Here is a 12,552-nt window from a genome sequence, read left to right as displayed (position 1 = left end):
GCCTTATTTTCGAGATCGAGATCTTTCTCATATTTACTTTCTTCGCATACTTGTTGACGGTCGGAAAGGTTTACGCCTCGATTTTTGATCAACAATAATGCAAGACTGTCGCTTAAGAAAGTTACGTGAGGGTACCTCGCTTTCTTCTTCAGTGGCAACGGCAGCTTTGATAAAAAAAGGGAAATAACTTGTTATATATAAGAGCTTTGGCTTAATGAAAAGATTTACCGGTAGTTGCAGCCTGCTCAGGTGATGAGGACGAAGTTCCAGTCGCACGCTGAGCACGACCCGCCAAGAGATTGTAATAACACATAGGCATAGCAGCCGGTTTTTCGCTCTCCTGAACTGAGGGAGTCTTAGGTGGTTGCAAAGACATCATAAAATCTTCTTCCTAAACGCTAGAAACTTATTGATCATTTTCTTACCAGGTGAGCTAAGCCACTTACACTTATATCGAGATCCAATTTATCAATTGGCTCTTCTTGCTTGCTACGTTGTTGGCATTTTTGCAATTTCATCTTTAAAATCTGAAAATTTCCAGGAAAAAGAAAAAAGGGAGTGCCACTCCTGTCCAAACACATACTCTCACCTCAATTAAATCTTGATCTTCGGCCTGATCAATTAAAAAATCCGGCAACTCTGCAACTTTTATTAATAAATTTTTGCCTTTTAACTCGACATCAGTTTCGTCTACTTCCTGTAGCTTGTAAATCATTTCATTTAAATGTTCTTTAATGAACTTCAACATTTCCAAAGTTTTTTCGGCAGTCTCGATATTTTTTTGCTTCTCCGCTTCATGTTCAGCTATTTCACTTTTAATATTTTCAATAACTTCTTGATTGCTATTCATAAAAAAAAAGTATTTGAATATTTAGTTAACTTTTTAAATTTAAACATACACTTCTCTCTCTTTGACATCGGTAAACTTGGAAGATTCTAATTCCTTAGTAAGTGTTTCCCTTAAAAGCTCCAGATTACTTTTTTCCATTTCGGCCGCTTTTCGCAAATAATTCAAACGTACCGCAGACTCTTTTTGTGAAGCAAAACGTTCGAGTATTTCCTGAGGCGATGTGGCTCCTGTCACTTCCATTAGATTTTTAAGCAATTCTTCCGCATTTTGAGTATCACTCGCAAGTTGAGCATTTTCGTCCTCTTCGACTTCAGTTTTAGCAGTAGTTTGTTCACCAGTGCTTGAGCCGATGCTATCCTGGTGTACAATTGTTTTGCCCTCAACGAAAAGTTTCCGACCAATACGTTCTAATTCGATTTTACGCTGTTCAACCTGACGGCGGAACTCCAAAATTTGACGTTCACGAGTTTTTTGCGATAAATTCGCCTGTTGTTCTTGACGTTGCAAGATAACTTTAGCGGCTTCCCTCATCTGGATGGCTTCCGCGTGAACTTTCTAATAGAAAGAAAGAGTATTAGGTTTAAATATTTTGTACATTGCGATAAGAAATCCTAACAAACTTGCAAATGATTGATTTCGTTTTGTTGCTCATTTAAAGCCGCCTCTAGTTCTCTTAAACTCTTTTCAAATCGTTCAGCATCATTCATTAATGAAGCTTCAATGGAACGATATTTTTTACGTATATGTTCCGCTTCCATCCAACGAACATTAGTACGATGTATTTCATTTTCCAATTGACAAACTAACTGTAAATTTTTGCAATCTTTTAATTTAAAATTTGACATGAGCGCACTTTACCGGTTGTTGTGTTTACCTTGCGATTGTTATCTTCTTCTAACGTTTCCGGTGGTTTCTCACCCAAGTTTTGTTCTTTTGCCTCTTTGTTAGATAACATTTCGCGATGTTGCTGCATCAATTTGGCAAAATGTTGTTTACGACACTTGAAACGATGTCTCAATAAATCCAACTGTTTGCGATGCTCCGTAATTTTGAGATCAGTAAGAAAAATGGCATCATTGACATTTTTGGCTCCAATGGGATAGTTAACTTTACCCACAGCGATTGCGGGCAATGCACAAGATTTCGGTCTTGCTTCACCATCTGTTGCTGACGGTAGAATTTCCTTAATAACGATGGCTCGTTGCAAAGGATTCTTTAGACGACCGCATTTCATCGTCAATGCTTTGATTTCCTTTTTCAATGTAGCAATCGTTTCACAATTGATGCCATTCTGTTTCTCCCATTCCGCAGTGTTGGCTGTTTTTTGTCCTTCTATATGTTTGTATACCAGCGAGCAAATATTTGTTCTTTAAATGGCATCAAATTGAAGATAATTGGAAAAAGTCAAATACCTGCTAATAGTATTCGTTTTTTAATTTCAGCAATTTTCTGATTGATTTCAGCGAGTTTGTCATTTTCCATGGCCACCTGTAGGAATGAAAATTTCTGTAGAGAATGAAGAGTGTAGTCTATTACACTAAATTAAATCGATGTTTAGTTGGTATCCATAGATTTTGCTGTTCTTGTTGTAGTTACTGAGGTTACTAAGATGGTAATTTTTCTTTTTTCAAATCAATTATCTGCAGATTGAGGGTATGTTTAGTTTATCTTACTGTTTAGTGACGTCAGACGTTATCTGTTACAGCAGGCAAATACAATCAACGTGTTTAGGTAATAGCACAGATTGCATATTACATTAAAATTACAGTTAAAAAAAAAAAAAAAAAATCAGTTAGAGAAGGGAGTCGAGTAAGTATGAGTAAATGGGGCAATTTTTGGCAGAGATCCGGCAGTTGCTAGAGATCTTCTTCTTTTCGTCCTCCTTGTTTTACTTTGTGGCTTTATAACATTTCTTGTAGGCTATTAAACTTCTTAGCGAAAAGGGTTTAAAAAATAACGCCTATGATCGATTTTTTATGTATTTTTCTTTTAATTTTTCGTGGATTTACTTGTTTTCCTAGAAATATGTATATATAAGAAATGAGAATTGATGAGTTGCTATTGTTACCTATGGTTACAAATTATGGTAATTATGGTTTTGTTTTGACCGTTTTTTGTCCGAAAGTGTGATATACATTTGTAGTTTCAATTCTTTGTAATGAGTTCACTAAGAAAGTAGTACGAATATTTATGACAAAAAATATGTTAGAAGAGAAAAGTAGTATTAATTTAAAGGCATGACCGGCTTCTAGATTATATATCTCTCATTTTATGCACACGGTTTTCATATTTATTTACAATTTACTAATATATTTTACAGCAGCAATCTTTAACACATGGTGGCTCTTCTTCCTGAAGCGTACTATTGCTTGTGTTCGCTAAGCAAGGTGGTCTTACTTTCCTTCCAAAGGAAAATTTTATTGACAGATTAATAAATGCGTACATAGATACTTCGGATCTTATGTTAAAGTGCTAGTACATAGCGTGCCAGTGAGTAAGAAGGTAGGGGATAAGCGAAAAAATTTTCTTAAACGAAGAATTTTCTTAAAAATTGGTAAACTTAATTTTTAACTGAAATGGTACCAACCTTTCAATCCAATTGCATCCTCCACCTCTTTGGTTTGCATCTTCAACTTTTGTGGTGTATGGTAAACCAATTTGTGAAGAAAACAGAACTTGATGTATTGAAGTGTAGAAAAACATCAATTTCTCTTTTTGCACGATAGATGCGCTACCAAAAAATTCGTGTAAAACAAGATAATGGCTAAAAATTGTAGAAGAGAAATTAAAAATTCTCGTTAGAGTTCGTTTAAGAATTCTCTTCGTGCTTACATATTTTTTTTAATTCATTAAGTGTTCATTAAAAATTAAATAATTATATTATAAAAAACAAATTATATTTGAAAAGCCACACCAAATTGCCTAAACAATGGATTACGTCTTTACTGGACGCATAATTAGGGGAATCCCACTCATGTACGCACATAAACGACATAATCTAACTGAATTGCGAAAAATATAAAGCGAATTTGCAATGTACTTTCGTGAGGAGTGAGAAAGAAAATATCTACAGAAACATAAAAAAAAAAGTTCATAAAAGAATTTAATGAAAAATCTATATGGTATAGCAAATCACGTTAAAGCATTCATCTAAAAGGAGAAATTTCTCTCTTTAACTCGTGTTTAATTCTTTGGAAAAAATATTGCGATTTGATATTTAATGCGATTTGACGGATCAGTAGTTGAATAAATGCCAAAGTAAATGTATGGATAAAAGGAGGTCAAACGCGTAAGGGCTTCGCGCTGATTATAAATAAACGTTTCGTGTACACCTTAATAATAATAGCACCGTATTACAAGTGCAGTGACGAATTTTAACATTCTTCAATATATAAGAACGAATGAGATATAGGCAGGTAAATAGGTTTCCTTGCTGGAATTTTCTCTTCTCCTTCTACTCTTCTGTGTTTTTTTTTTAAAATAAAAGCTAAACTGCTTTATCTACCTCAAACTTTTTGTATATTCGTGGAATCTATGTTTTCATACAAAGAGACTTCGCATTTATAAAAAAACAAAAAAAAGGGTTGAAGAGTTGAAGTTTATTTCATGATTTATCATCCAAATGTGCAGAGCGAACCATAAAAAGAAAGTAGTTAGGACGACATCACTTTCTACGAAGGAAAAATTGTAAATTAAAATATTATTTTCTTTCGTACATATATCAAAAAAACACCTGCTTTAAACAGGTTAGATATTCTTTGAATGGCTTCTTTGCCATTACAAGGATCACAATGTCGTTACCTTCTTTTTGCACTTTTGTATGACATTTGTGTTTTCAGACGCGGTAATCACGGCATAAGATTTTCTTTAGCCATTTCATCATCGTGTCTTTAGTTGCATGTTGAACAAATCTTAAGTTAACAACAATATGACTTGTGGCCATAATTCAGGCATAAGTGCCTCGGCAAGTGGCTTTTTACCAGAAAGCAGAAAACGTAAAAAGTAAGAAACGAAAAGGTTGAACGTTGTCAAAGAGCATAATGATGATGGCAAAAATAATGTTTGTAGCATAGTTTGTTGAATTGTTTCTTTTTGTAAACAAATTTTTAAACGTGGAAAATTTAAGAAAGCTTTTCACATGGTTTTTTTGTAAGTTTAATTTTACGTTTAATTAAAATAAATTGCTTTCATTTCGTATATTTAATTAAATATAAAGTGCTTGACAAGGGTTTATCTAGACCATAAAGGCAGAAAAAGCGCTCTTTAAGAAATTGCGCTCCATTAAATTTCTAATGTTTGCGCGATATTTGGTCATGATTTACCTTGACTTGAATTTTTAGTATCAAATTTCTTCGCTCACAAACCCATAAACTCCCTTCTAGTAATTTCAAATCTTATAGTACTAACCTCTATTCACCCCCCAAAAAGTATGCTATGTTTTTTTTTTCTCCAGGTAATTCAATTGGCTTAGAGCTTAAGGCATCGTAATAATAAAGTCTGCCTAACTAAACGTCGTGTGTAATCTTTGAAGCAATTTTCTTCTTTTTTTTCCTTGGTTAAGAAGCCGCCATTTGTGTAACGCCAACTTTATTTAAATAAATGGTCATTGTGCAAACACTTAAGCATTTCTTTTGTCTGCTTGCTCTACTATTTCTTGTAAGGTTGTTATCCTAAGCAAACACTTGAATGCAGGAAAAGTGAGCCCTTAAGTGTTGCAATTTAATTAAAACAAAATGACAATAGTCTTCAAGTCAACTAACAGGTTGTAATTGTTTCTAAATTTGAAATAATCTTCAAAAAGGATTTAAGCTAATTATTGCAAGAAATATTTGTTAAAATCGTCAATAGAAGCTAGCATCAGCAGATTACAAGAATATTTGTGTTAAATTTATGTTAGCAAACTCTTCGTCGAAAACTTGTCCAGATGTATTTATTTAAACTGTTAGCTTAAACGATGTCATTCAAAAGGATTACTACGTTTAGACTCTGTTTCACTTATGATAAACATGTGTTAAGCTTGCTCGGATCTATGCAACAGGCACAGCTTTTATTATATTATACGATTCAGTATGATGTCGCCACACGGATCCTTGCATTCAATATTCAGATGGACTTTTTCGATCGGCATATTCTACTCCAAAGTTTGACTTTGTTGAAAATGGACTGGATGGGAACATCTTTACGACCACTCTATACACAATTCTCTATTGTTATAAGAAAATTTTTGTAATATTCTTTAATGGAAATGCATGAGAAGAGATTATTGCAATACTTAATGTGTATGGAAGATTTGGATCGACTTAAACATTTTATGACAAAAATAGATAATTTATTCGATATTTTTTAGTTGGACTTGCCCAAACATAGCGGACTTGCAAGTCGTTGATTTGTTTATTTGTTACGGTCGCTTATGTTAGCCTCGTATGTTTATGTGCCCTACAAAGCGAAATCGCCTTAAGTTCTTCTCGATGGAAATAAGCCAGGATCCTCCAAAAACTGAAGACTGCCAGGGACGTCAACACAATTAATATACTACCGATCTAGGTATATTTTTCCGCCCGTCTGCATCTCTGTCTACCGATGTGTAACAAGATTTCTGGTCATAAAAATTAATGTATTGGTTTCTGACTTGGCGAAAGGGTAATAGAAATTGTTGCGCCCATGTCGGCATTGCAATGGAGCCAAATCGGCCAAAGAAATGCCTACAATACGACATAGCCTGGGAAAAATTTTACTTTCAAACACACCAAAACGGGACTTTTTTCTCACAACAACAATAAGAGTTCGTACAATCCATGCGCTGGCCCTGTAGTATCTGTGCACAAGTGAATAAAATCGGCCAAATTCACCTAAAATTCCATTTTATTTGAGTTTATGAAAATGAAGATTGTAGATACAAACAATCCAACCGCAGGTGCAAAACAATACTCTTACTTGTTTTGTGTTTAGCTTGTTCACAAGACTTAGATTTCGATTTGATTGAAGGCATTTTGAGCCCAATAATACCATTACGGAAATACAAAGAAGATACTTAAAGCAATCCCTCAGAAGAATTAGCAGTGCCAAGAATTGGTTTAAGGACAATATGGGTAAACCGCATGTTATTTTAAAACGAAATTCATGGTAATTAAGCAAGACCCAGAAAATTAATTCTTGACAATTTTTGAGTGACTTTTTTTGACATGAAGCAACCATGCCCAATAATTATTATCGAAATTACTGCTTACAGTAACTAAGCAAACAGTCTTGATATCTTCAGCTTGCTTTATTAATTTTCAGTTATACGTCACTCATCGTCATCCTATCGTCTTATTTCACTTCTTTTTTCTTGTAAGACTTACACTCATTCATTTGTGAAGCCATTGTCTTTTTGTCTGATCAAGTTTTCCAACATACTACCCCTGGAGCAATATTTTCAAAATGTTTAGTTTCACTACCATTTAAATGTTGATCCGCATATCAAAATGCGGACAATATACTTTGGTATTTTTATATGTATGTACGTATGTAAACATGTAAACGTACGTATTTGTGCTTGCGATTTTCATAGCATTCTCGTCATGTTTATGAACAGGAAAATTTTACAGTTATTATTCTGTGATTACACTTGGTTGCGTTTTTTGTGTATGCTTGTGTATGGAATTCAAATTTTCATTAGAAACCATTCACATCTATTGCGAGACGTACAGACCTGTGAACGAACATACATATATATATTTATATATACATATATATATATATATATATATACATTTATATATATATAAATACATATGTATCACAATTGTGTATTCATATAATTTTACATTCAGACACCCAACGTTCATTCATTTATTTGCTGCTCGCTCGCAGACTTGTTCTTACTTTATTGTTCTCGATTTCTCGAACCGAGTATTGTTGTTACTTACCAATGCCCTTACTGTTGCTGCTCTCCATTGTAACCCCCGATTTTTCTTTATGAAATTGTGGCCACTATTCTGACAGTTTTGATGGATAAGTTTGCCGTATCTTTATGAAGTTTTATTTCTTTTATAAAATTTGTTGCGAGAAAAAAAAAGGGAAGAAAGAAGGAAAACAACGGGAAGTCATGAAAATGAATAGAAAATTTATTATGAAATTGAAGAGTTAATTTGAAATTAAACTTTACAGACAAAATAAATTGCTGAGATGTAAATTTTCTGCTTGGCTTTTCAATTAGAAAAATGGACTACGATGTCGTTGTAATTTCCATAATTGCATTAAAAAAAATTCTACTATGATTTTTTTAATTTTCTTTAAATTTAAATGTCAGTTTACTTTGAAACATTTATTTCCCCACAGCCTATATTTATGTAAGCAATTTAAATACCGCCTAATTTTACGCCTAGTGGGAGCACAATAATTCAATAATTTTGATATCAAAATTCGGCATTCCATGAAAGAAAGAATATTAGTGTGAAAGTCGGAGCCCATTCAAAGTATATTTCAAGCAGATTTATCAAAACTCGCGGCAAGAACTCTCCAAGAGTGATTTGACCGTCAATTTTGCGGTTTCTCTTCTGGGATCTTCTCAGGAATAAATGACTTGCTGTCTGTTTTGCCTTCCGTATGTACTTTGCAGGGAAGCAAGAGGGACTACATGTTGGGAATGCGGACAAGTTTTATTAGCCTTCATCTATCTTCTTTACTTTCTCTCATTCTTGGATGGTTATATAGCTTTTTGCAAGAAGCAAAAATATCATTTCGTCTTCCACTGAAACAGTTGTTAAACAGTTGCAATACTTAATTGCTTGATTCGATTTGACTTGATTTTTTTCATTTGGTAAATTTCAACCCCAATAAGAATTCTCAGCTTAGTGAATTATATAACTAGGTGGAATGATAACACAATTATAATACAATTACGATTAATGTAATTGTAATTTGGATATTAAAGTAAACAAATTAGTACATTACTGTATAAACTTTAATGTAATCGGTAAATTGATTCCAATAACGCAGACTAATATACAGTAATAATACGAACAAGTGAGTATGACACAATATTACACAATTATACATACCACACCGCCTCGCCTAATAGAGTTATTCATACAGTGATTTCTCAAAATAATGCTTTATATGGCAAGTGGTTGAAAAGTTCTCCATACCATTACTAGCAGCGTTTATCTTCGGGCCAAAGCACGTCGGTTTAAGAAATTACGACCTCGAAGACGGACGGACGGATGCACGCACAGAATGAGATCGTTTCAAAAAGGGTACAACGACGGGTCTACCTTAAGTTCTTCTTGGTATTGTGTACATCCGCACAAACTTAATAGACTCTTCTACCAGAAGAGGAAAACAAATCAACAAAGTGCTCTCTCTGCTTTAGATGTTAGCTTTCTCAGCAAGTATACCATAAATTTCTAGAACGTCGAAGTATAAATAAAGCTACAATATTTTCACAAGTTAGGGAAAATGAAATATTAAGAATAATGCACGTAATAAAGTAAGCCTAGTCATTATAGTAAAGTATTAAAGTTCCGCAAATGAGTGTGGTCCATAGAATGTGGAAAATTGTATAATAAGATTAAAACAGGTTACTTTAATAGCCTGCTTACATCTTACAAGGAAGCTTAAGCCCCTACTGCCAGTTTCTTTGCTAATGTGCTACTATGGACCAAATTTTCATCATTAAGTAAGGAAATTAAAGTTTTTGCTGAATTTTCATTATTAAATAAGAAAAATTAAAGCTTTTTCTGAGTAGCTTACTATTCATGAGAAATCTTATATGGACTGGGATCCAAGACATAGACACATGTGGTTCCAATTTGTTTCACTTCACTTTTATTTCAAATTACTCTCGTGATCAATATTAATCACAAACCATAAACAATTAGGCGCATTCGGCCAATAAGAATTTACATAGCCTGAGAATTCCCAAATGCGGTGTATCCCAAAAATAGACCTACGTGGTCCAAACTTTATTGTCGATTTACTATTACGAACCAATTTTCAATATGAAGATTCAGTTTTCGTAAGAACGGTTATATCAACGCGGCTTCAGAAACTTGCCCCTGCCGAATGAAGGTTTAACCAGCAATTCGGAATATCGAAATACTATTTACCAGCGACTTTTGCAGAGAAATTTTAATAATTGCAATTTTTTCTATATAACGACTTTCCAAAATAAGACCATTATCAATAGCTTTCATCCCTGTCTTAGCGTCACGTCAGCGTACCAAATTTCACTAAAATATCCTAAAAATTACGACTTGTATGTGGTTTGAACAAAAAATACATGAGCAGATATTAGACGGACAGATAGGCTTAGATGTAATAAAAGGTGAGTCTATTTCAACTCCTTGTGGGTGTTACATACGTCTGCACAGAGTTAATATGTGAGGAGTAGTGATAGCAGTGATAAGAAATTCATATTCTCCTCAATCAGACCGCAAAGAATCCTGAAGTCTCCTTTGACATTTCTATTCTATATATGTTTGATGGTTTCATATAACATTTCCTAAAATTTTCTTTATTGTACTGTAAATTAATGCTGAAGAGGTAATTGTTCATATGCTTGGAGTTCATCATGATATCAAAATAGCCTCTTTGCCCAAAATATGTATTGCAAAGCCACCATCTAACTCACAGCACGCTTTATATTACTACGTTACATTGTGGAATATGCATATTATAAATTCATCGTTTGGTTCAAGTTTAGTTCAGTACATCGCGGTACTAAACGTACATCGTTCCAGCACTCAATACTCGACTAAGTTGCAGCTGGTGCATGCATAAAATTCTTAGCCATCCATCCGTCAGTATGGAAGTTGAAGTCCACTTAGATAACATATCAACTAAAAGTGACACTCAGCGTCGCTGTCACATGTACCCACAAAAAAATGTTCGAAAGCAAACAAATAAAAGCACTGTAACGGGTCACGGCTTGTCATTAAACACCACGCGCCACTTCGCTTAACATCACGCGTTTATTAACATAACAACTTTTCAGATCCGATCCGAATCATTTGCAGTAGCATTCGTTTTTCAACCAAAACATGTCAGTTTACCAAATTTCATCGAAATTTCACAAAAATTATTGCCATATGTAAGAAAAAACATACGTGCATACTCATCAAGCACAGAGTACGTTTGATTATAGTATTGAATTAAGTTATAATGAAATAAAATATATTGTATTGTACAAGTTAAGGACCACCCTAATAAAAAAAACAAACTTACGAACCACCCTAACAATTACAATAAACAAACCTAAAGTGTCATATAAAGTTAATATAAACACTTCTCATATAAAGTTAACGTAAACACTTCTCACCGATATCCAATGGCACCCTACCGTAAACATCTCCCATCTCATATCTCATTTCACCCTATAATAAAAATAAATGCTGACTGTGGATTATTGGTTAAACCGAGGTTTTCTGTTTTATAAATCGATAAGAAAAGTCAGTCTCTTTATCAACTATCCATTTAACAACAACTTCCAAACCAAAATTAAGAAATAAATTGTTAAATTAATTAAAAAATAATAAAAAATAAATTGCGTTTCATTAATAAACCCAAGTAAATAAAAATAATTTCACTTACATAGTACACCATTCATGGTAGAAGGGTACATGAAGTTTATGCCGACGTGTACAGCATCCAGAAGGTGTTGAGACAGGCCCAGCTTTCATCACGTTCGTTCAAAACCAGTTTTTGAACCGATTTAAGCTTGGCTGTCCGTCCAGCTACCTTGTTCTTTGTATTGGAACCGTTTGGATAAGTAAATAATTTTGAACTTTAAAACAACACAACAATTAATTATTCCCGTCGTTCACATAGGTGACTAAGCGTCGCGTCATGGTAAGATTCGTTGTACATAAAATATAACAGAAAACAGAACGTAATCCAGGATAAAAAAGAATATAATTCTCCGCAAGATTTTAGCGAAAATAACTAGACTAACTTTATGAATCCGAAGAAACTTTACATGAGACCATTACCAATGGACTAGCCTTGTTCTTACAATTCCGAATACATCAAAGTCAAAATATTTATAGTAAAGAAAAATCGTGTTTTATCTTATTTTTACTACACCTGGTTTCCGATGCTCTTCTTCTCTGAATTTGCTTGTGAAATAAGGATACATTTGCACTCAATGCGAGGCAGTGTCTTTCCCCTGAATTTAATCAGCGAGGTTTGCCCGCGTTTTGAAGTTTGTATAAAATTGTGGCACGACAGTGTTCATCAATTACTTCAATTTTTCTAAAGAAAAAGAAAATTTCAACTTAATTCAATTAAAGCCGAAAATGTCGGTATGACAACAAATCCACACTTTTTCAATAGAAATGTCACATTCCATCTTTTTGGTCGAGGGTGCGTCTATCGCAATGTTATGCTTATCACATAAATCACGTAAGAATCATTCGATTTTTTCATTTCCATTTGCAAAAGCGTTAACATTTTTAACATTTTCTCCATTACCTTTGTCATTAAAACATTAATGTTAAAGAGCTTATATCTCTCTTTTATGACTGTAAGCGGATTAAATATAAACTGTTGTTAATGGGTTTTTGTCATGATTTTCTAAGAAATGCTTAAAATAAAATCTCTTAAACAAAAAAGCAAAACGAAAATTACTAGAAAATCTAAAAGAGTTTTAATAAAATAATGCGTAAAACATTTACATACACAATTCATGATTATGTTATGATTACAAAAAAAAAGCTTTAATA

At 33.5% G+C, this 12,552-nt stretch overlaps 1 protein-coding gene across 1 annotated transcript; it reads right to left on the bottom strand.

Annotated features, from left to right (window-relative positions):
* Positions 1-24: 24 nt before the first annotated feature.
* LOC119640908 (myosin-3) lies at positions 25-11,643 on the bottom strand. Its single transcript, XM_038039245.1, has 11 exons — positions 11,423-11,643; positions 7,759-7,876; positions 3,438-3,614; positions 2,263-2,338; positions 1,725-2,182; positions 1,471-1,656; positions 900-1,405; positions 590-842; positions 447-527; positions 229-391; positions 25-164 (listed from the first exon to the last, which is right to left on the bottom strand). The coding sequence occupies exons 4-11, from the start codon at positions 2,330-2,332 to the stop codon at positions 34-36; spliced, it is 1,848 nt and encodes a 615-aa protein (XP_037895173.1). The 5' UTR covers positions 2,333-2,338; positions 3,438-3,614; positions 7,759-7,876; positions 11,423-11,643; the 3' UTR covers positions 25-33.
* Between the last annotated feature and the right edge of the window lie 909 nt (positions 11,644-12,552).

Source organism: Glossina fuscipes, unplaced genomic scaffold (genome assembly GCF_014805625.2).
Source record: "Glossina fuscipes isolate IAEA_lab_2018 unplaced genomic scaffold, Yale_Gfus_2 133, whole genome shotgun sequence".
Taxonomy (NCBI): domain Eukaryota; kingdom Metazoa; phylum Arthropoda; class Insecta; order Diptera; family Glossinidae; genus Glossina; species Glossina fuscipes.
Note: the sequence above shows the minus strand (reverse complement) of the source record. Positions and strands in the feature narration are given on the sequence as shown.